Here is a 25,720-nt window from a genome sequence, read left to right as displayed (position 1 = left end):
GTAATAGGTAATTTTCATATTTCATCATAAGATGTTTTCTAATTCCACGCTACAAGTGATTACACCAGCACCTCACCCAGTAATTCTGTCACTAAGCTCATTGTAGCGTATTCTCCTGGATGATGTTATATGTGAGAAGAGAATTTCATTTTCTTTCTAATTGGTCTTATGAACTATGAATACTACCAGAGCGCAGTTTCTTAAGTATTCCCAATACCCCATAGTTTAAAGGGGTATTCCACTCAAACAAAACTTTTGATCTGTTGCTGCCCATGGTGAGACTAACAATTCCTTCCATACTTGTTATTATCTATTCAGTCTCCTTCCCCCAGTTCTCAGCTGCTGCTTTCTGCTGAAGACACAAAAATCTGTGTGTGAGTTTTTCTCTCTGTCTCCCCCGCCTGCAACATTATATGCAACATTGTAGCTTCTTTGTAATGTTGGGAGGGATAATCACAGTGCATTAATTTGCAACTTGACCTCAGAAAAACCCTCCCAGCATTACAAAGAAGCTACAATGTTGCAGGTAAAGCCTGTCAGGGATTTGTTTACATCAGCTGTCTCAGAAGGGAGGGGGGAGGAGGGTGAGACAGAGAGAGAGAGGCTCACACACAGATTTTTGTGTCTTCAGCAGAACGCAGCAGCTGAGAACTGGGGGAAGGAGACTGAATAGATATTAACAAGTATGGAAGGAATTGTTAGTCTCACCATGGGCAGCAACATATCAAAAGCTATGTTTGAGTGGAGTACACCTTTAATCTCTTGCCCAGTGTATTGTATCTTGCAGATATCGGGAGAGAGTAGGATTGGGTAGTTGGATTTCTAAAGCCATGATCTTTGTGCTGTCAGAGCAGCCACCCCAGAAGTGTCTGTCAGTAGCTTACTCCTCTCTTCCATTTAGAACACATGGACCAGACCTGTATGGAGGAGGATTGGGAGAGCGAGCTGTAGGCTCTATGTTGAGAGCCACTGATCTATACACCCAGTTTAGGACTCTCTTTTTTTCGAAATCTCGTAAAGAAGACCTACTAGCTAAAAAGGCAGTTAAAGGGGCTGTGAGGGTTTAGAAGAATCAGATATGTTGGCCTTGCTGAGCCACCTTGTATCATGGCAGTCCAGAGGAATCGTTGTTGGCTGACCATTACTGAAGATGCCTCGGTGTGATAATAAAAGATTGCAAAAGTATATGGCCACATAGAAGTCTACGTTACATTTTGATGATTATTAGACTATGTACTGTATGCTGTATCTGTATTGTGTGTGTGTGGGGGGGGGGGCGGGGTGTATGTGTATATAGGCCTTCATTGTGTACTGTTTACTGGATGTGAGCCACCTTCATTTGCTTGTGTAAAAGAAAAAAAAATCCCCCTATATCCTTGTGTAATCGTACCTGAGCTGTTGGAAACTACTCCGCTGTTTCATTCTTGGCATACAAACCTTTTTGTGTGCTAATCTGAGCTATGGCCAAGATGGGAATAAGAAACTCTATAATTCTCCAGAGTTCTGCAATATCTTGTATTTTAAAGGGGAACTATCAGCAGGTTGAGCTGTTAGGAGCACTGGGGGCAGGGTTACCACCTCCTGAGCACCGATCCGGGCCGCCCCTTCTAATGATTATGAATGGTTGGGGTCTGCCAGGGACTGGCTGTTGCAGCAGAAAGAGCCAGATATGTGACACCCCACCTCCAGAGCTCCTAATCGCTTACCTATCCTCGTGCCCTGTAGTACCGCTCCGAGGTCCCATTCACAGCCACCGGTGACCTGCAGCTCTCCTAGCTGCAACATCACTTACCTGGCTGAGTGGTTGCCCGCTCAGCCAATCAGTGACTGAGGTGGGTCATCCCCCCCAGTCACTGACTGGCTGAGCAGGCAGTCGCTCAGCTTGTCCGTGATGTTGCAGCTGGAAGAGCCGGCTATGGGATGTACCCAGTTTGCAGCTGAAGATGGCAGCCAGTGGTGGTGGACAGGACCCGGGAGCAGTGCAACAGAGGCACGAAGAGGGGTGAGTTGACTTGTTCATGTGGTACGTGCAAAACATAGTACACAGGATCAAAGGTGTAAAGGCTCTGTAATTGCCCAATGTAAAAAAAATATATAAGTCTCATGTATATTGCACTCAGGCCTGCTGCAAACAAATAAAAATGCTAAGTGCAAAGTTTATACCGAACTGGCTAAAGGCAACACACATGCGTATACAGTAGAACCAGGCTAGAGACCCTCCCCATATAAGACCAAGATACTAAAACACCACCCATGTGACTCTCACTCCTATAAACACACCCCAATACCTGTTACAGCAATTCTTCGTCAGGAGGTGATTGTAGTGTGGTTGGGTGGCCAGTATGGAGATATACAGTATTTATGAGTGACGTACAGGTATGTTTTTGCAATCCATTTTTTTGCATCCAATTTTTCCATTAAAAAAAAAGAAAACCTAAAAACGGATCAAAATGTTTTTTTTTTTTTTTTGTTTTTTTTTCTAGTGTACTCAAAAATGTGGTCACTTTTTGTGTATGATAAAATTTTTTTTTTTTTTTTTTTTTTTTTTATAATGGAAGTCAATGGAAAAAATGCTACCGGTTTTAATCTGTTTTTTGCAAAATAAAAAGATGAAAAAAAAAAAAACCGCAAAAATACAGTGTGAACCCAGCCTAAGAATAACAAGCACAAGTACGAAGGCAGAAGGCTTTTTACTAACGCACATTGTAAAGGAAGCGTACAATCGTTTTACTTCATATGGTTCTATATACCGCACATATTACCATACAGTAGCGGTGATTCATAAGTCCTTTATTCAATAGACATGAATACACAAGTGATATATAAACTGTGAAAGTAATTTGTAGAATGTTGTCGCCCACATTTCCGTGATGATACTACAGTAAAACAATGTAGGTAGCCTGAAGTATGAGGAAGATTTTACATGTCTCTGTTACTTTGTACTTTAGAGCAGATATGTAATTAGTGCATATAGGTTACACCTACTTAAAAACAAATTACCATCATCAGAGCTATTACACCCTGTGACTACCTGCACAATTCCAGGAAAGCTCCAAGGCATCTACTTCTGTGATCTCGTTGACAATAAGTTGAGTTGAACTTGTTTTTCTTGTTTAGAGGAATATACTTTCATACTGGCCTAGAATAGAGTCAGTGATAGTATAGTGCCCCCATAGCAAAATAGTCACAGAAACCACTATGCCCCCATTTTCTTTCAAACTGCTCTCCTCTATACAAGACAGTGTTAAAGGGGTAGTTCAGCACAAAAAAAAAAAAAAAAAATACTTTAAATTTAGCTGGGGTCAGAGATTTGTAATTTACTTCTATTACAAAATCTCAAGTCTTCCAGTACTTATCAGCTACTGTGTGTCCTGCAGGAAGTGGTGTATTCTTCCCAGTCTGACACAGCGCTCTCTGCTGCCACCTCTGTACATGTCAGGAACTGCCCAGAGCAGTACAGGTTTTCTATGGGGATTTGTTACAGCCCTGGACAGTACCTGACAGAGGTGGCAGCATAGAGCACTGTATCAGACTGGAGAGAATACACCACTTCCTGCAGGACATACAGCAGCTGATAAGAGTCACTTCTCAGAAATCAATACCTATCAATAGTACAAGTGATTTTAAGAAACTCTGTAATAGGTTTTATTTAGCAAGCTAGTTTTCTTCTGTACTCAAAAAGCTGTTTTGCAGCCTCCCCCCTCACTTCAGGAGAAGCAGGAATTCTGTGTCCATTATGCTCTATGGAGAGGGGATGAGTGAGCACGGAGAGGAGAAAAAGCAGCCCTGCAAAATACTACATCCTGCAATCTTCTCTCACAAACTTCCCAGACTAGCAGTGATCTTTTTGACCTGTAAATCCAGTGTTTTATCTGCCCAGAGAGTCTGCAAACAGCTGCTGCTTGAAGAACCTTTCCTAATGTAGACGACTTTGCCTGATAATACACAGATAAGAAGTGAGGGGGGAGGCTGCAAAACAGCTTTTGTGCCTAATAAAACCTATTACAGAGTTTCTTAAAATCATTTGTACTATTGATTTCCTCTCTCTCATTCACTGCTCATTATCAGGAAATCTCGACTCTTTTACATCAGTCGTGCCCTGTGTAATCTATGGAGGGGGGAGGAGGGAGATTAATCGGCAGTAAAGAACAAAGGATTACACAGTGGGACCTGTGTGAAAGCCGGTATTCAGAGGTCAGAGAGGTCAGTGCTGAGTTTAGAGGAGATAGCTGGTGATGTAGCTGTAAATTTTGGGGCCTCATCTCCCTCCACCCCTCCCCTCTCCATAGAGAACAAGGAAGACAGGGGAGAACTTCAAACTGCTTTTTCATGATAAAAATGCATTTTTCGGCTAATAAACCCAATTAAAAAGTTTCTTAAAATCGCCTGTACTATTGATTTCTGCAAAAAAAGACGCTCATTACCTTTAGGATTACACTTCTGTAGTTCTTATTCTTGTGGGGTCCGGTATAGTGGTGTTTTTTGATAAATGATTATATGCTAATTAGCTGGTTCGGAGCATTTGAGGCATTCCCCCATGCTCCCGGAGCACCCGCTCAGCCTACCCCCTCCCTGCCCGCCCACTATGCTTCTTCATATATACATAGTTAGGCTGCTTCCTGCACATGCGCGGTAATCTGCTTCAGGCAGATAGGGAACGCTTCAAATACTCCGAACCCGCTAAATAGCATATGGGCATTTATCAAAAAGCGCCACTATACCGGACGCCACAGGAATAAGAAGTAAAGAAGTGTAATCCTAAGGTAAAGAGCGGCTGGCTGATATCAGCAGGGTCACTGGCCCGAACCTGCTGATAGTGCCGCTTTAACTATATGTTGACTAACTATACTTTACCTATATTAACCCACAATGCTGGTATATACAGGATGGTTATATACCTGTTAAAGCAGTAAAGCAATTACATTTTTTTAGTATATCTTAATCCGTCAATCCTTTTACGCTTTCCTCTCCTTTACCTTATTAAAAACTTGGAGTTACTGAGCAAAATTGACGTCCTGTAATGTTTTTCCATTATACTGTATATGTATTGCTTAATTAACACCGAAAAAATCCCCAACAAAATTTAAAAAAATCCCAACGCACAACTCAATACAAACAAAAGGGAAGCTTTTTTTAGGGAAAATATTTATATTTATATAATTTATTTTTTTTCATATTTTCTCTATAAACGCTGCCCTTTTGTTTGTGTGTATATGTATTGCGTAGGACCTTGCTCTGTCAGTGCGTCATAAATTGTATGCTTAACATGTATTAATAAATATTTCACAGATAGGACACGTTGCTGCAGTGGACAGTTGTCTTAAGCAGGCGTGACTGTGCTGCGTATCCTGTTCAAAGACGTGCTTTAAGGATATGAATTGCACAATTAAACACGTATATATGTCGGTGGACTGTAGTTTTGTTTTCACAAGGTGTACCTGACTGAGGAAGCTAGTTTAGATATAGATGCACCATATGGTCAGCCCATTAGCCTACGGTGACCTCTTTAAACCACATCATTGCTGCCTCTTTAGAATGGCATAGGTTAAAGGGGTTGTTCAGCATAATTTCTTTTTCATTCAAATCAACTGGTGCCAGAAAGTGGCAAAGATTTTAAAATTACTTCTTCTAAAACATCTAAAGTCTTCCAGTACTTCTCAGCTGCTGTATGTCCTGCAAAAGTGGTGTATTCTTTCCAGTCTGGAGAGCAGGAGAGGTTTTCTATGGGGATTTGTTGCTGCTCTTGACATTTCCTGACATGGACAGAGGTGGCAGCAGAGGGCACTGTGTCAGACTGGAGAGAATACACCACCACTTTCTGCAGGACATACAGCAGCTGATAAGTAATGGAAGACTTGAGATTTTTTTAATAGAAGTAAATTACAAATCTGGCATTTTCTGCCACCAGTTAATTTGAAAGAAAAAATTTTGGGTGAACAAGCCCTTTAAAATACTGTAATTTGCTTTATTTGGCAGGAATATATTGCTTAGAATCTTTTTATGGGATAGATTTGTAAGCATGCTTTGTGACCTCTTAAGACCTAAGGAAAGGTCATTCTAAAGGGGGAGATTGAGTGTCTACTGTTTTTGCTATTCACTGGTGTCACTTTTACTGCAAGGCCATGTTCACACAATATTTTAGCAAATTAACACCCGTTATTTGATACACAAAATAACGGCCATTATTTTCAGTCTTCAATGATTACCATTGAAGTCGATGGACATTTTTTCACACAATGCATCAAATAACGGCTGCGTTCACATCGGCCTTCAAATTAATACCCAGGGCATTTATTGGCGGCCGTAATTTTAAGTTGTCCGTGCAGCCCTTGCCCTAAACTGTTATACATTACCTCTCCACGCTCCAGGTCTTCTCCTGCCCTCTGCTTGCTTCCCGACACTGCACGCTGCAGCTTCTCTGAGCTGACCAGTCACTCAGCCAATCACAGCCAAGGTCAGAGAAGCCATAGCGCCCGGTGATGGGAAGCAAGCAGAGGGAGCATGGAGAGGTAATGTATAACCGTTTATTCAATCGTTAGCCGTCGGCTGTGCATCACTGTTACACATAGCGATGCACGGTCGGAGGCATATCATTTTAGATCAGATACGATCAGCCAATGATCGTTGCCTCTATTACACAGAGCAATAATTGCCTGAATTGGCCTGATGTGGCCGATTATCGCTCCGGATCATTGGGCTCTTACTTGTTAAACCTCCAAGCTATGAAGCTTTAATGTGACTGAGAAAATGCCCAGTGGGTCAGCTCCACCTTTTGATCCCTTTGGGTATGTTCACACTAATCCCACCTGCCTCAGTGTCCCACAGTGTCTCTATAGGACGCCGCTGTCTGCGCAAAGAATTGACAAGAAGTGACATGTCACGGAGAGCGGTGGGTGCAAAGACGTGTGAGCCCTCCCATAGAGATACTGTGGGACACTGAGGCAAGTGTGATTCTGCCAATTTTACTCAGTGTGAACATACCCTTACAGAACCCTGCCCTCCTTCTTTTGAACAGTTGTGTAGGCTACAGCATTCCGTGAAAGGCTGTATACCAACTATATACCAACTGCTCTCATTCCTCTGAGACTACAACTATACATCACTGTTACATATATAAATATGAATCTAATATAGCCCCCCACCCCTTTCTTTCTCATTGTGGTAAATAATCTGGCAATGGAGACCCATGAGACTACTACCTTTCTATAGCAGAAAATGGATAGGGCTCCCACCCTGTTGGCTTCCATTTTCTCCCCTCGCTTGTATTCTTTCCCTTTGTGTCTTTGTTTTGGGTTCAGGTTACCGTATCTCTATTGACTTGCTGCTTGGCATCAATTGATTCTCACTCTGCGGAGTTTCGCTTCTACTCTTAGTTTACTGATGACATAACCTGCCAAGATAGTCCAACCTATTGCTCAATTATTGCTTGTCTTATTGTAGTGAGGAAACAACACAATAATTTGTTCAGAATATCCGCTACTAGATTTTATTTTTGTTTCTTTTATATTTTTAATATTAAACTTACAATAAAAAAAAAAAAATCCATGACGATTTACTGATCGCATTTGTATGGGTCTTTGAGCTGATAAAGCTTTGATGATTCGTATTGGGGGGTAAAGTGTCCCATGTACCAAGCTCCTCACATGCTGCAAAACATATTTTATTTTAAGAAAAACAACAGCTTTTTCCTTCTTTTTATAATAAACATCTGCTGCAACTGAGGTACAGTCCTGTATAACACATATAGAACCTCTTAAAGGAGAAGTTTGATGTAATTTTTTATTAAAGTATTGTATTGACCCCCAAAAATTATACAAATCACCAATATACACTTATTACGGGAAATGCTTATAAAGTGCTTTTTTCCCTGCACTTACTACTGTATCAAGGCTTCACTTCCTGGATAACATGGGGATGTCACTTCCTGGACAACATGGTGATGTCACTCCCTGGATAACATGATGATGTCACTTCCTGGATAACGTTGTGATGTCACTTCCTGGATAACGTGGTGATGTCACTTCCTGGATAACGTGGTGATGTCACTCTCTGGATAACATGATGATGTCACTCTCTGGATAACATGATGATGTCACTCTCTGGATAACATGGTGATGTCACTCCCTGGATAACATGGTGATGTCACTTTCTGGACAACATGGTGATGTCACTCCCTGGATAACATGGGGATGTCACTCCCTGGATAACATGGTGATGTCACGACCTGACTCCCAGAGCTGTGCAGGCTGTGGCTGCTGGCGAGGATGATGGCAGAGGGATGCTCAGTGTCCCTCCAGTGCCCTGTGTCCCTCAGTGTCCCTCTGCCATCATCCTCTCCAGTAGCCACAGCCCGCACAGCTCTGGTAGTCTGGTCTCGACATCATCATGTTATCCAGGAAGTGACATCACCACGCTATCTAGGAAGTGACATCACCATGCTATCTAGGAAGTGACATCACCGTGTTATCCAGGAAGTGACATCACCGTGTTATCCAGGAAGTGACATCACCATGTTATTCAGGAAGTGACATCACCATGTTATCCAGGAAGTGAAGCCTTGATGCAGTATTAAGTGCAGGGAAAAAAGCACTTTATAAGCATTTCTCGTAATAAGTGTATATTGGGGATTTGTATAACTTTTAGGGGGCAATACAATACTGTAATAAAAAAATTCGCCAAACCTCTCCTTTTAAAGGGGTTGTTCATCAATTTTTTTTTTCTTTCAAAACAACTGGTGCCAGAAAGTGCCACAGATTTGTAATTTACTTCTATTACAAAATCTCCAGCCTTCCAGTCCTTATCAACTGCTGTATGTCCTGCAGGAAGTGGTGTATTCTCTCCAGTCATACATTTCAGTACCAGATCCTGGTACTGAAGTTTTCTTTTGTGGATTTTGGTCTATAAAAAGGTAATTAACCGCAGGGAATCCCACCCATCTTCCGTCCCATAACTGAATGGCTACGTTCATACTACGTACAAAAGACAGAAAAGGCATCCGCCTTTGGTATTTGAAAAGATGTCTCATTTTGCCGCAGTTTAATTGACTTCAATGCAATACAGCCGACGTGAAGTCCCGGCCGGTACAGAGAGTCACGGCTCAATGTGTCTACAAATACTTCCTGTCTCTGAACACAGGAAGTGCCGCGTTCTCCATGATAACTAAAAAAAAAAATAATGAATGTAAATTGCAAACTTTATATCAATCACATCTACTGCCGGTTTAGGTTATAAACGTTATAATGACAGGAACACTTAAAGAAGCTTCTACCCTATAGGAACTGTTTGTTTGTTTGTATTTTGTTTGTAAATTTTAGTTTTAATGGAAGAAGCTCCAGTAGATTTGTCTCCTTCATACTTTATGTAGTGTATGAACCAGCATTGTCACTATTCATGCCAAGGATAAGTTTTAAGAGCTAGAAGAACTTTTCCAGAAGCCAGGCCTATAAAGTTTCCGTTGTTGGCATTGACATCAATAGACGATAATCCGGAAAGTTAGGCAATACCAATCTTGTAGCATTGGCCTTGTAGTTGATTAAAGCAGAAAATTATATATAACAGTAATGTTGCACTAACCTCTATTATAATGTATTGCTAGTTTGTATATTATCATCACTAACCCGGCATGTTGGTAATTGGTGATCATGACTGCATGGTGATCATATGTCTGACCATTGTATGCTTTGTCCATCCCATCTATACTGAGCTGTACCGATATCAGTCACCGTGATATATTGCTACTGTTTCAATAATATTATATTATGAAAAGTTATATATAACTTTCCTTTGTTGTCTTTTCTTTTTTTTTCCCTTTAGGCTTCTTCTATGCTGAAAGCGTCAATCGCTCCCATGTACGTTCTAGCGATGTAATGGCCGTGGTATTTACTCTTATGAAGTCAGACCCCTGAAATAATAGGAAGAAAGTTCCACAAGCTACAGTTATAGCAGTTAGATCACACTAAGTATACACTAACCTATTCACACCCTTGCACTAACACTACCTGTGGCACATTCCAAAGTACGCTGTTTGTAGTGCAAAGAAATGTTAGAAAGCAAATATTGTCACAGCAAACATAATGCCTTGATATCTGTGGGTGGAAAATTATGGACAGTCTTATGCAATTGTGCTGAACAAACATTCAGTGAATGCGTCTGAACCCAGACCGGATGGCTAGACCGTCAATTACTTTAGTCTGTGTAAAGCTACCTGCAGAGTGCTCTGGTTGTCTCAGGTCTCCTACAAGTGTCCCCTTTTTCCAGGCACCCAGAGCAGGGTCTAATTTGCACAGACCAAAGGAAACAACGGCCAAGCGGCAGGTTCAGGTTTAGCTACAGTTATTAAAGGGAATGCGTCACCTAAATTTTTATTGACTGATTTAGAGTCAGATACTAAAACTTGTTCATTTATTCTATTCTGTTTCTATTCTGACTTTAATTTTTTAGTTTGACTTTTTGTACATTGTTATGGGAGCGGCCATATTGCCTGGGCTGTTTTAAACAGCCTTTAGTGACATGCTTTACAGCAAGGCTCATGGACATAGACAACAATAGACAGACTCTGTCCCTTTGAGATGAATGTGAGACATTACTGAGCGAGCTCTGTGACCTGTGAGGAGGTCATTCCACAGGGAGCTGCTATTGTCTCCTCTATCTACTGGTGTCACATGACGCTGCAATGATGTACAGATCACTTTACAGCAGCTTTCTTGTATCACTACTGACACAACAGGAAGCCTCAGCTTAGTTTTAACCCCAGTGGTAAGTATAGAAAGTACAATATTTTAGGATTAGTTTGTAACATACAGTGGATGGAAAAATTAAAAAAAAGTCACCAAAAATTCTTTAAAAATGTTTAATATAAAAACATTATTTATACAATAAGTCTAGTGACACATTCCCTTTAAGTTCACTTAACACAAGTCACAATTGTTCTCTGTGACTCCTGTAAAGGCAAGAGTTGTCTGAGCCAGTAGTGAGGGTCATTGGTGTATGTGTATATGTGTATAACCTTCCTGTCTGTATACATCGGCAGGTGTTAATCTTTTATACTAATGATTTAACAGAATCTAAAGCTGTGGGTAGTCAGGTGCTATTCACATATATTGATGAGCTTGTACAGTGTGGAGGAATGGCGCCAATTCTAAGTGGTGGGATTTATTTTTTGTGCTTGTTTTTATGAATATATATGTATTTAAAGGGGGACTCCAGTCATTTTTTTTATATTTTAAATCAACTGGTTTGAAAAAAAGTTTATATTAATTCATAAACTGCTTCTATTTTAAGATCTCAAGTCTTCCCATACTTATCAGCTGCTGTATGTCCTGCAGAAAGTGGTGTATTCTCTCCAGTCTGACACAGTGCTCTCTGCTGCCACCTCTGTCCATGTCAGGAACTGTCCAGAGCAGTAGCAAATCCCCATAGGAAACCTCTGCTTCAGTGGAGAATTACTGATATAGACATAGAAGGCAGCAGAGAGCACTACGTCAGACTGGAGAGAATACACCACTTCCTGCGGGACATACAGCAGCTGATATGTACTGGAAAATGTGAGATTTTTAAATAGAACTGGAAATGCTTATAAAGTGCTTTTTTCCCTGCACTTACTACTACATCAAGGCTTCACTTCCTGGATAACATGGTGATGTCACTTCCTGGATAACATGGTGATGTCACTTCCTGGATAACATGGTGATGTCACTTCCTGGATAACATGGTGATGTCACTTCCTGGATAACTTGGTGATGTCACTTCCTGGATAACATGGTGATGTCATGACCCGACTCCTAGAGCTGTGCGGGCTGTGGCTGCTGGAGAGGATCATGGCAGAGGGATGCTCAGTGTCCCCCTGCCATCATCTTCTCCAGCAGCCACAGCCCGCACAGCTCTGGGAGTCGGGTCGTGACATCACCATGTTATCCAGGAAGTGACATCACCATGTTATCCAGGAAGTGACATCACCCTGTTATCCAGGAAGTGAAGCCTTGATGCAGTAGTAAGTGCAGGGAAAAAAGCACTTTATAATCATTTCCCGTAGTAAGTGTATATTGGTGATTTGTATAACTTTTGTGGGGCAATATAATACTTTAATAAAAATTTTCCCCGGACTTCTCCTTTAAAGGGGTATGCTACTTAAACTTCACTTTTAATATTGGGGTGAACATACCAAATAGTTACAAACACTGCTCCCATAGCAATATGGTATCTCTTTAAACTGCACAACTCTTGCTGTTTTTATAGCTTATCAGTGTAGATATATATATATATATATATATATATATATATATATATATATATATATATTTTTATCACTGACTGATATTAAACTTGTCCACAGGCGGCTATAAATCAATAGTAAAGTACATTACACCATTTTGTATTATATGGAGTTTATCTACCAGAAAAGCCTTGTAGTCTTACAGATACTGTACAATGAATTATTTATCAAGTGCCTGCTCTGGTGATCTGTATTCTAGGAAGAGTCGTATTTGCTCAGGTATTACATAGTATTCGATGAGTTTGTTGATTCTGTTATACGCCTGATATAATGTTCTGCCGATAAACCGTTCCTGATGCAGTCACAGGGCCTGAACAAAATTAGAACAAATATTAAAACAAAAAAAAAAATATTACAGTAAGTATCTTATTCACATTCTAGGCCCTTCCACCTGCATTAGATGGCTCCATCTAAGACACTTATGTTTTCCAGGAAGCCTCAGGAAGTGCCCTTGTTGCCGTCTCTAGACTATGAGAAGCTGAAGAAAGACTTAGTGTATGGCAGTGATCGACTGAAAACATTGCTGCTGCAAGCTTTACGATGGGTATGTAGCATTGGTGGTTTGCATAGAGCCTTAACGCATTTTGGTGTCGTGCACGAGTAGGAAAACATGGATGCTATCTCAGGGTAGCATAAACTAGTGACAGAGAAGCTGAGCAGAATGATGTAGCACTTACATTGTTCTGTGCAGCTGATCCAGAGATCTCCTCCTGAATAACATGGACAATAAGTAGTCCTCTTCATTATGTGCATGTGCTCAGTAGTCCTGGATATTCATGAGAAACAGAAAACTCTGCCCGCCAGCTGCTGATTGGCAGTTATCTATCTATGCTGTGTATATGCAGTCACCTGTCAATCAGCAGCTAGAGGGTGGGGGAGGGGTGTGGCAAGAATCCTATTCTCCTGCATATTAGGAGAACGGAATAATGTAAGTAATACACCGATCTCTTCAGCATTTCTGTCACTAGTTTATGCTTCCCTTAATTTAAGGCAGCAAAAACATCTGTCCACAGGTTGTGTGTACTATTGTAGCTCAGTTACTTTAGTAGCTACTGTTATGATGCACAACTCATATATAACTCATATAGTGTCCTTTTTATTTGGTAGATTGTCTTAATGAGTGTGCTTCGGCCTATTTCACCTGCCCCCTCTACTTCCTCTCTTTTGCACACTTGTTGCATATATTCTACAATGGGGAGGGGATTTTGCCAAACACTTCTGAGAACAAAAGGATGGGCTTTATTAACAGTCAGTGATGGGAGGCCCAGCTACACTATAGATAGATGGCCATCTCCAATCAGCAGAGATAATACCCCTGTAGCCCAAAATACTTAAAATTGGACAAGATCAGCATATATGTATAACATTTTATCAGATTTTACCTACTAATGGTAATGTGTTTGGTCCCAGACCACAATGAATGGAGGCAATATTTAAAGCAGTCTTAATTGTAATTTCTTATTTGTTTTTAGTATAAGAACCAAAAAAAAATGGCTGGATCTGGTGCATGCCGAACACCAGTGGTGGCTTAAAGGGGAACTATCAGCAGGTTGGAAAGTTCTAACCTGAAATATCCCTATTGCACAGAAGCCGCTGAGGAGGAAGCTATGTGTCTTACCGTCCTCCTCAGCGATGTTCCACTGCAGTTAGTCGTTTGCTCCATGGTCCGGTGAGACTGTTAGGAGCACTGGGGCACCGTTAGGAGCCCATGTCCTTATTGCTGATCCGGCTTGGCCGCTCCATTCATTATCATTAGAAAGGGGTGGGGTGGATTGGGGCGGGCAGTGCTCCTATCAGTCTTACTGGACCATGGAGCTATAGACTAACTGCATCAGAACAGGAGGAAGGTAAGACACATAGCATCCTGCAATAGGGACATATCAGCAGGTTAGAGTCGTCTAACCTGCTAATAGTTCCCCTTTATGGAACTCCACTGGCATTCATGGGGTCTGCTGGGCTTTTGTCACAGTGCTCAGAATTTCCCTATACAGTATAGCACAGCACGCTCTTTTGTCAGGCATTTTCAGCTGAATCTGTGACTGCGTCTGCTTACTAAACCTCCGATCAGATGGCAATTAAAAGTATAAATGTGGAGCTTTAGCCTAACAAACTCATTTTGTTTGTTTTATGTGCAGCGCTTTACACACTCCCAGCCTGGAGAGCAGAGAGACACCGTTCTTCAGGCCTACATCACCAATGATCTGCTGGACTGCTACCAGAATGGACAGGTAAGCATTTATTTTTTGGTAACTTTTTGGGACTTTTACAGCAATCCTCATATCACTGCTATAATACACTGCACAGGGTACTGACGCAACTTCACAAGGCCCCCGGCTTCTATGGAGATCCATCAATCCATCAAGATCATACCAGCTGGAAGTCAATGGGGTAAAAAAACATAGCACGTTCTTCACATGTCATGATATGACTGTGGCATGTAAAGAGTTAATCTACCAGGAACTGTAGATACAGTTAGGGCCCTACTGATTTACACCCGAGCTCATGTGATTCCCTGCATGGAAGGCTACAGTAAGTATCCTCAGTGGCCACCGTAATGGCTTATCAGCGGTTATTAATAGGTTAAACTTGGGGAAAACCTCTTGTGACCGACCATAAGGTTCTCACAATTAGTAGCTGGGAGTTAAGCTCCTTCCTTGCAGCTGGTGTAGCTGGGCCAGGTTAGTCGGCCCCCCTTGCTGAAATATGCTTTTTCAGTTCTGCCCACAGACTTTGAGGAAATCGAGGACAGGGCTCTAGAATAGCTTTTCCATTACCTCCTCTTTGTTGTCCTTAAAGGGGTACTCCGTCGCTGATTAAAAAAACAATCATAAACATATTTTTCACACTTACCATCTATCCTGAGTCTGTCTGGGTTTGAATTTCCCGCTGTTTGCAGGTCCCTGAACCCCCAGTTGGTGGCTTCATTTTTTTTCTTCACTTCCTGGTTCGGGGTTTCCCATGATGCACTTTGTCTCCTGTGATGTCTAACTGACTCTGAAAAACTGTTAGATGGCTTACAGCTTGCTCAGCCAATCAGAGCTGAGCAACCTGAGTCATGTAACATACGGGGGTTGGCTTAATAGGGCTTAGACCTGCCTCCCTCTTGATGATGTCATTGTCACAAAATGGCTGCCACAGAGCAGCCTGGGGTCAACAGTCATTAGGTAAGAATGAGTTTACTTCACTTCCTGGTTGAGGGGGGGGGAAATATAGGGAATCTTTTTGCTGGAGTACCCCTTTAACCCCTTAACGACAAAGGGCGTATATTTACGCCCTGTTGCCTTTAAGGACGTTCAGAGCAGGGCCGCGCGGCGACCCCGCTCTGAACCGCGGCGGTCCCGGGTGCCGCTTGTAGCCCGGGACCGCAGGTATTAGCGGGCACGGTCCGATCGCCGTGCCCGCTAATACAGTAATCAGATGCAGCTGTCAAACATGACAGCTGCATCCGATTACTGGATTCAGCCGTTCCCTGGTGTCTAGTGGAGGAGATCGCTCCTCCGGGATGTTATCCCGGAGGAGCGATCTCCGTTTCTGAAGCCGGCCAGGGACCGCTCCAAGATGGCGCCGTCCCCGGCTCGGCACTCGTTTACTTCCGGCTGCAGCAGCCGGAAGTAAACGAGTGCCTATCTCATGGATCTCTGCAGCATATCTATGCTGCAGAAATCTCTATGAGAGATCAAAGTGTATATACTAGAAGTCCCCCAGGGGGAATAACCCTAACCCCAGGGGGGAATAACCCTAACCCCAGGGGGGCTTCTAGTATAAGTGTAAAAGTTAAAAAAAAGGTGTTGTTGTCAATAAAAAGCCCCCTCCCCTAATAAAAGTCTGAATCAACCCCCTTTTTCTCAGGTTATAAATAAAAGTAAATAAATAACTAAATAAATAAACATGTTTGGTATCGCCGCGTGCGTAATCGCCCGAACTATTAATTAATCACATTCCTGATCTCGCACGGTAAACTGCGTCAGGGCAAAAAAATCCCAAAGTGCAAAATTGCGCATTTTTGGTCGCATCAAATCCAGAAAAATTGTAATAAAAAGTGATCAAAAAGTCATAAATGCGCAATCAAGGTACCGATAGAAAGATCACATCATGGCGCAAAAACTGACACCTCACACAGCCCCATAGACCAAAGGATAAAAGCGCTATAAGCCTGGGAATGGAGCGATTTTAAGTGACGTATATTTGTTGACAATGGTTTGAATTTTTTACAGGCCATCAGATACAATATAAGTTATACATGTTATATATGGTTGTAATCATAACGAGGAACATGCATAACAAGTCAGTTTTACCCCAGGGCGAATGGCGTAAAAACACATTTCCCCCAAATAAACAAAATGCGTTTTTTTTTTTCAATTTCACCACACTTTGAATTTTTTTCTGGTTTCGCAGTGTACTTTATGCAAAAATTCAGCCTGTCATTGCAAAGTACAATTAGTGACGCAAAAAATAAGGGCTCATGTGGGTTTCTAGGTGGAAAAATGCAAGTGCTATGGCCTTTTATGCACAAGTAGGAAAAAACTAAAACGCAAAAATCGAAATTGGCTCTGTCCTTAAGGGGTTAAAGAGGCACATCCAGATATGTGGAATGTATATGGATTGTCTGTATAATACACAGTTACCACCACTACTCTGCTATGTCATCTGTTTTACTGCGGCTCTGCTACATCCATACTTTTTATTACTGTACCTGGGTCATGTGACTGCTGATCAGCTACCATCGTGACTTTCAGATTGCAAGCTGCATCCTCTCCCTTTTAAATCTGCTCTCAATCCCATGATGCATCAGCACAGCATCACATGGGCATCTAAAGCCAGTACCACCTTACAATCTAAGAATTGTTGGGAGGATTCATCATGCTGTGCTCCAGGTGTAGATGGCAAAAAATTGTGCAAAACCCACGATTTTCAAAACATTTTGCCTTTTTTTTTTTTTTTTTTTTTTTTTTTTTTTTTTATAACCGTCTGTACAACTCATACCAAAGGTTGGGACTGTGGGTGCAGCTGTGTCTATATCACCATTTACGGCTTCTTGGAACTTCCTTATAGTGTCACAGTGTCCTCTGTACTGCAAGGGGGCTTCTAGTATATGCGTAAAAAAATAAAATAAAGTGTTGTTGTCAATAAAAAGCCCCCTCCCCTAATAAGTCAGAATCGCCCCCCTTTTCCCAGATTATAAATAAAAGTAAATAAATAAATAAACATGTTTGGTATCGCCGCGTGCGTAATTGCCCGAACTATTAATTAATCACATTACTGATCTCGCACGGTAAACGGCGTCAGCGCAAAAATATCCCAAAGTGCAAAATTGCGCACTTTTGGTCGCATCAAATCCAGAAAAAATGTAATAAAAAGCGATCAAAAAGTCGCATATGCGCAATCAAGGTACCGGTAGAAAGATCACATCATGGCGCAAAAAATGACACCTGACAAAGACCAAAGGATAAAAGAGCTATAAGCCTGGGAATGGAGCGATTTTAAGGAACATATATTTGTTAACAATGGTTTGAATTTTTTACAGGCCATCAGATACAATATAAGTTATACATGTTATATATCGTTTTAATCGTAACGACTTGTGGAACATATAAAACATGTCAGTTTTTCCATAGGACACACGGCGTAAAAACACAATCTGCAAGTAGAGAAAAAAAGTTCACTTGGCACTACTCCCATATGCAAATGTATATTCCGTATAACAATGAATTACTGCTATGGCTCACCCTTATGGTCAATCTGCTCCAGCGTGTGACCTAGTGCGGTGCTCTGCAATCCACAATGTAGGATCCAATATGTAGCAAATAGAAGATGATGTTGCGGCACTCACTTGTAATTCATAAAAGGTCTTTATTAATCGCTGGACAGCATACAAAGTAACCAAATGTGCTCAAAATAGGTTACATGGCAGATACAGGTACAATCCACTCAAAGCGACGGCCGTTTCGCGGTCATACGCATCAACAGGCTCAGTGGTACGTCATGACGCTTTTACGTATTCATTATATAGTCTAGAACGTAAGGCGGTACTGCCCAAACATTGCAACCTTTTAAAGTGACCCAACACCATTAAAATAATCACAATATAAAAACATATTATCTGAATGCAAATCATAAAAACACACTAAGATCGTTGCGGTCATTTAGACCTAATGGTCCAAGCGCATCAGTCTGGATAATCAAGCGGGCTTCTCTCTGCAGCAATATACGCTGGCGATTCCCCCCTCTTTTGGGTAGCTCCGCTTGCTCCAATCCTGCAAATCGCAAGACATCCGCATTACCATTGTGGGCGCTGTTTACATGCTCTATTAACCTTGGAGCTCCTACTCCTGTACGGATAGACCTACGGTGTTCTCTGAATCTAACATATAAACACCTTATGGTCTTTCCTATATAGAACATGCCACATGGACACATTATCACATAAACAATGTATGTACTTCTACATGTCATGAATTGTTTTATTGTGTATTCGTGTCCCCCTATCCGGATAAATTTAGAGCACATGTTATAACAACAGAAATTGCAATGCCCACATTTGTGGTTACCATTTGGAGCAGATCTTTTTAACCAGTTAGGGGACATAGATTGCACTACACTGCTTGTTAGATTATCAGCTATTGTTTTACCCCTACGGTATGAAAGGAGAGGCCTCCTAATGGCAATATCTCTTAAATCCTGGTCTGATTCAATCAAATACCAATGTCTGTTTATGGCTGTTTTTATTTTTATATCCATACTAGAATGCTTAAAAGAAAAATTAAATCTTTTCTCGCTATTTTTTGTGGCTATATTCACACTGGAATCGTTTGCTTTTTTTCTGGTGTCCTTCAAAATACTCCATGGGTATCCTCTTTGTCTAAGTCTTCGATCTAGATCGTCAACTTGTTTAACATATGTGTCATGCTGTTTATTTACTCTTTTTAAGCGCATATACTGGCTAAAAGGGACTGCTTTTTTTACATGGTCGGGATGGAAGCTCTGATAGTGGAGTAAGGCATTGGTGGCCGTAGGTTTACGGTATCCCTCGGTAATGAGTACGTCATTCTCCACCAATACCTTAACATCCAGGAATTCCAAGGATAAACCTCCTATGTTATATGTGAAATACATATTCATAGAATTACATTCATTAAGATACTGTACAAACTCACTGAATTGTCTATCCGATCCTCCCCATATGACAAACACATCGTCCACGACAAACACAATCCCCCCCAAAGAAAAAGAATTGTTTTTTTTTTTCAATTTCACTGCGCATATAATTTTTTTCTGGTTTTGCAGCATATTTTATGCAAAAGTTCATCCTGTCATTGCAAAGTACAATTAGTGACGCAAAAAATAAGGGCTCGTGTGGGTCTGCAGGTGTAAAAATGCAAGTGCTATGGCCTTTTAAGCACAAGGAGGAAAAAACGAAAACGCAAAAACGAAAATTAGCCTGGTCCCGAAGGGGTTAAAGGGGAACTATCAGCATGTTAGATGAGACTAACCCGCTCATAAGTCCCTATTGTGCTTTGGCTGCTGAAGAGGAAGGTATGTGTCTTACACTCCTCCTCAGTGATGTTCCTGCACAGTTAGCAGTATAATCCTCAGTCTGGAGCACTTCCCTGTCCCCAAAGCCAGCCTGCTCCTTCTAATGATAATTAATGGGGCAGTTAGATTACACGGCTAACAGCACGGGAAGTGCGCCAAGGAGGAAGGATACAGACATACCCTTCTCCTTGCCCCCCCCCCCCCAATGTGTCATATAACAATGTGTCATATAACAATTATTTTTACGTATGTATGTATATATTTTTTCGTTTTTTTTCCTTTTAAAGAGAAATGTTCTCCAGCTTCTTTACTCCAAGAATGAAGTAGTTAGACAGTATATCGCTCGCCTCATCAACGCTTTTGCATCATTAACTGATGGTAAGTTTTATGTTGTATTAGATGTGTGTGTGTGTGTGACTGTATCCTCATAAGAAAGGATTTGACTGTCACAATATGGACAAGAAAAAGCTCACAAATTCAGACCCCCAAATAGTAAAATAAAATACTTATAAACAAGTGGAATTACGATGTCATGGTGTACAGTAACATGTAAAATGTCTGCTAATATTATTTTAATGTAGTACACAAATATTTGTTTGTGGATTGTAGCTTTACACTGTCTCCTCTGTATCTCAGGCCGGGTTTACCTTAGCCAGAATCCTCATTTGCTGCGTTCATTAGAGGAAACTCTGAAAGGAGAGGATAAAGATTCTATTACCAGGGAGAATGTGTTAGGATGTCTTCAGAAACTAAGTCTCAGGTAAGATAAGATAAAGGGAACATTCCATTAAAAATGATGAAACACACACACATTATATATATATATATATATATATATATATATATATATATATATATATATATATATATATATATATATACACACACAAAGGCAGGTTATGTGATGTGTAGCTCACTGCTGTTGTATGCAAAACAGATGTTGAAGGGGTACTCCGGCACTTAAAAACTTTTTATATAGTGCTGCTTTCATATAAAACAAAATACAAATCTTGTTCTAACCTCCTCACATTCCCCTAGTATCCTCCTGCCACGCCTTTGGGTCACCCGCTCCCCTGGCCACCAACACTTCCAAAACAAACTCCTCTATCACAGCTATCAGCAGGTGGGAACCGGCTGCTCTTAGTGGACTTAATGGACTGGATAATTGCGCCTGGCTATTTAGCCACTTAAATGCAACTGACAAAACTGACAGCCGCATTTAAATGCTATGAAAAGCACTTGCCTGGTGGTCTAATGGTCCATGCTTCTGTCCGGACCGGCGGTCAGTGCCGCAATAATGCTGATCTCGGCCTGGCACACGATTGCTGTGGGCTCCAGCACCCCATAGTAATGGAGCACTAATCTCATATCTCAATGCCGTACATATGTACTGCATTCATCTTTATGAGAGATCAGTACAGTAATAATAGAAGTTTTCCAGGGTGTAGAAAAAGAGTTTTTTTCAATAATAAAAAAAATCCTATCCCATAATACAAGTTTAAACCCCCCCCCCTTTTTCCCATTTTATCCATAAAAATAAACATATTTGGTATTACCGTGTGCGTAGTCGCACGAACTAATAAAATATCACATTCTCGCAGGATAAATGGCATTGCTTGGGTTTTTTGTGGCACATCAACTCCAAAAAATTTGAATCAAAAATCCACATATAAGCAAGCAAGCTACTGATAGGAAGTTCAGATCATGGCGCAAAAAATGACACCTCACACAGCCACATAGACCCAAAAATGGTAATGGAGCAATATAAGAACATAAAAAGGTTTTAATTTTCTAAAAGTAAAATAAAACTTTACATAAGTTGCATATTGTTGTTGACTTGAGGAAGATAGATAGCATATCGGTTTACCATAGGGCGTACAGCATAAGGGTATAAACACACGCAGCAGATACGCAGCAAATACGCAGCAGATCTGTAGCAGATTTGATGCTGTGTTCAGTTATATTGATCTAATTTGCTGCGTATCGCAGCAGTAAATACGCTGCGCATACGGTGTGTTTGTACCCTTAATACAAAACCCCTCAAAAAGAAAATATATGGCTTTTGCAATTTCACAGCGCAAATTTTATTTTCCCAGTTCTGCAGCATATTATATGGAAAAATTAAGTCTGCCATTGCAACGTACAATTGGTGTAGCAAACAATTAGGGCTCATGTGTGTCTGTAAGTGAAAAACTGCAAGTGCTATGGCCTTTTAAACACGAGGACAAAAACGGAAATTGGCTCGGCCCTTAAAGGGTTATTTACCTCAACTGAGGATACAGATACCCCTTACCCCCTTGCACTTATACCCCTTAGATGTCTAGAGATAATTATGAAAAAAAAATTTCCAAGCTTGGTGGAGCATGATCAAAGTACAATTTATGATACGGTCTTTGCCCTATAGTAAAATAAAATGAACCAACGAGAAGAATGCAGAAGTAGTGCCAGCAGGTTCCTTTTAGCTGCAGAGTCCTTGTGGTGACCAGATACAATCCATGTCATTTGTCTGTATGTTTGAAAAGGAAAAAACATTTAACCTTGTTGGAAAATCGAACGCTTTCTTTCAGATATAAACATAGCAGTCTTATTGGTTTATACCTGGGGTTTAAAATGAAAATATACAGCGCACTTAATTATACTGTGGTACATGGTTAGAGACCAATACAGATCATATTCCATCAAAGTCCCACAGATCGTATCATAATATGGTATTACTAATAAAAGTTTAAGTACTGTGCGTAAAGATACTGCAACTAAATTTGTAACTGTGTATCAAACTGAGTAACATAATACATATCGACTGATACAATGGATTAAAAATAATAAGGAAATAAAACTTGATAGAAAGTGAAAATAGTCATAAAAATTCTGATTAAATCAAATAGAGTATAGGACTATAGAAATGAAAGGTGTGGCAATCCTGGATTTTATCTTTGTTTGTGGGGTTATGTTAACATCTTTCAGTAGTTGCTCTCTTGAGGAGACGCAGGGGAAGTTCCTTTTCTTTTTCTTTTCCTCCTTCTTTTTTTTCCCTTTTTTTTTTCTTAAAGTTTCACTGCAGTAAAAAAAAAATTGTGCAGAAATCAATAGTCCAGGCGATTTTAAGAAACTTTGTAATTGGGTTTATTACTCGAAAAATGCACTTTTATTATGAAAAAGCAGTTTGAAGCTCTCCCCCTGTCTTCATGGTTTCCTATGGGGAGGGGTGGAGGGAGATGAGCCACCAAAACAGGGCAACTAATGATAAAGAGCAGTGGATGAGGGAGAGGAGGACCTGGGGAAAGTCTTTTTGAATGCAGATAATGGCATATTTGCCTAATAAACTCAAATACAAAGTTTCCTAAAATCACCTATACTATTGATTTCTGCAAAAAAAAAAAAAAGACAGTGACACGTTAATGTCACTTCTATGCCCCTTTATTACTGGAACAGGAGGTCTATGCTGATTTAACATGCTTGGTTAGGTGTTGTGGTTAGGTGAGCAGTTGCCATTTGTTGGACAGTGGCTAATAGTAGCTTTATTAAAGATTTATGTTAATTGGTTTGATATTAATAAGTAACAACACAGAGTATATAAGGTATCTACAAAATTTTATTTGGTGTTATGTTTGTACATTTGTTTGAATGGGTTAGCGTTGTCAACCCGGATTTGTCAAACAATTGATCCCTAGTACTACATTAGCTGCTTATTTGGAAAAATGTATAAAACTTTTTCAAAAACAGTGAATTTAACTTTGAAATCCGTTTAATTTAATGGTAAATATTCTGAGAGATTCTGGTGGATTCAGGCACAGGGCCAGTCACTGCGCTGGTTCATGACAGGTCTGAGGGAGAACCCATCAAGAATAGTAAGACCTGTAGAAAAGTAAATTGTGAGTCCTTTAAAAAAAAAAAGTTATAAAGGAACTCCAGGTATAAACCAGTAGGGCTTGAATTCTTGTTGATTCATTATAATTGATTTTATTCTAAGGCAAAATAAATATCATAACTTGTACATGTGTTCATGCTTCACCGAGCCTGCAGGACATAGTCAATTTTAGTTTTTTTTATTAAAAATAAAAAAATAAAATTGATCCTTCTGTAATTCCTTTCATGCATGTTTATTTTTCTTTAGCACACTGAAAAGTAACATGGGAACATACAATTTTCACTCCTTGCTTGACATTGCTTGATTTGTTTTAGTATTTGTCTTTGACTGTAATGCTACCAGTGATGTCACACTCACGTATAAGGACTGGGTTTGCCTGTTACTTCTTCTATCCTGGCTATTGTCTTTTTCCCCTATAATTGATGTAAGATGATGGTTTGTTTTATAAGTGTTACTGTGTATATCAACCTTTATTGTTTGCCTCTTAATATTTACCTTTGCGGGCGGCACTGTTTAGATTGGAATCGGTTAATTGCAGAAAGAAGCTTAAAAATAAAGCAATACCCGGAAAACCTAAATCTTCTCCTCCATTTACGTAGTATAGATGATGTTCTGTGATATGAGAGTATTATAATATACTGCAGTAATTCATCCTGTACAGTGAGAACCCCTTTCCTGACATGAGTAGAATGGCATTAGCGCAGATAGAGGGGAAAACAGCGTTAGCCCATGCCAGCTCTCTTTCTGCTCTGTTATGAAAGAACCAGGTAATAAGGAGAAAATAGACAAAGCGACTATGGCTGTGCGCCTCAGAGACCCGTAAAGAACTGTATACTCTCGGAAATAAAATGGCCGAACATAGTAGTTGAAATTTAAAGGATGTAATGGTCAGTATACCACAATGTCTCCCCTGAACATAGGCTCCTTATGTGATGTCATACGTGATGGAGCCTTATTTATTGTATGATTTATGCCAAAAACAGTTCTTCATGACCTAAACCACAATAGAGTTTTATAATACAAGAGCCTGGCTTCGATAAACGATGCAACAATGTGCACCAAAGAAGTGCCAGAATTCTGAGGGGTTTAAGCCAACTAATAATTTAGTCTTAGGGCCCTATTCCACCGGACGATTATCGTTCGCATAATCGTTAACGATTAAGCAGTCACTCATTCCCATGGAACGATAATCGTTACTTATGATAGTATTTGCGATCGTTTTTTCTTCGCTATTGCATTCGTATCTCCTGCGAACGACCGAACGACGTCTTATTCAATGGGAACGATTTGCGAACGAGCAACGATAAAAATAGGTCCAGGTCTTATAAAACGATCAACGATTTCTCGTTCGGTCATTAATCGTTAACTGCATTTCAACCGAACGATTATCGTTTAGATTCGAACGATTTACCGATAATCTAAACGATATTCGGCCGGTGGAATAGGACCCTAAACCTAGACTAGACAGTCCAAGAATGTGACAGATTTATCAAAGGGCTCCATATACTTTTATAAATCAGGCATATTCTTTGACTGTCTATTCTACACTTTCTAAGGCCCTTGCACACGGAGTAAAAGAGGCTGAATATATGAGTGGGATATGGAATCAGACCAGACAGGCTAACCTCTGCTCTGCACATGCATCACTGAGCCTTAGGGTATGTTCACACTGAGGAATTTCTGCACAAAATTTCATCCTCTTCAGCTCTGGCATTCGAGCGTAAAGCAGAAATTCAAAGCCCCAATGACTATGGGATTTCTCTAGCGGACATGTTGGTTCATCAAAGAGTCTGGATGAATGTAAACCTTCACCAAATTTACCATTTAAACAGGTGACTGAAATAATTTGGGTTGCTTTTTCTCCATCCTCTGTAAGAACAGGATCCAGATGTATAATGTTGTGTACAACAGAAGTCAATGACTACAGCATGACGCAGGGTGGGCATCCCATTGCATCCTGTTTCCAACCTTGGAAAAAAATTTATCTTTAAGCCGGATGTACAATCATGGTGTTAAAGTGGCCGTTCCATGACTGTCCCTCTAAAGCC

At 40.5% G+C, this 25,720-nt stretch overlaps 1 protein-coding gene and 1 long non-coding RNA gene across 4 annotated transcripts in view; one reads left to right on the top strand and one right to left on the bottom strand.

The window, feature by feature from the left end:
- Positions 1-25,720, top strand: part of ARMC9 (armadillo repeat containing 9) — a 97,324-nt gene that overhangs the window by 52,684 nt on the left and 18,920 nt on the right. For all 3 annotated transcript variants that reach the window (XM_069974460.1, XM_069974459.1, XM_069974458.1), the window contains exons 10-14: positions 9,814-9,848; positions 12,704-12,815; positions 14,407-14,499; positions 20,092-20,182; positions 20,441-20,564. In XM_069974460.1, the coding sequence (XP_069830561.1) occupies positions 9,814-9,848; positions 12,704-12,815; positions 14,407-14,499; positions 20,092-20,182; positions 20,441-20,564 (455 nt within the window). The remainder of the gene's footprint in view (positions 1-9,813; positions 9,849-12,703; positions 12,816-14,406; positions 14,500-20,091; positions 20,183-20,440; positions 20,565-25,720) is intronic.
- Positions 20,412-25,720, bottom strand: part of LOC138795424 (uncharacterized) — a 28,179-nt gene continuing 22,870 nt past the window's right edge. The window contains exon 3 of the long non-coding RNA XR_011363609.1: positions 20,412-20,493. This is a non-coding gene — a long non-coding RNA (uncharacterized lncRNA). The remainder of the gene's footprint in view (positions 20,494-25,720) is intronic.

The sequence above is a fragment of the Dendropsophus ebraccatus genome, chromosome 6, assembly GCF_027789765.1.
Source record: "Dendropsophus ebraccatus isolate aDenEbr1 chromosome 6, aDenEbr1.pat, whole genome shotgun sequence".
Classification (NCBI taxonomy): Eukaryota; Metazoa; Chordata; class Amphibia; order Anura; family Hylidae; genus Dendropsophus; species Dendropsophus ebraccatus.
This window is presented reverse-complemented; position numbering and strand designations above follow the sequence as displayed.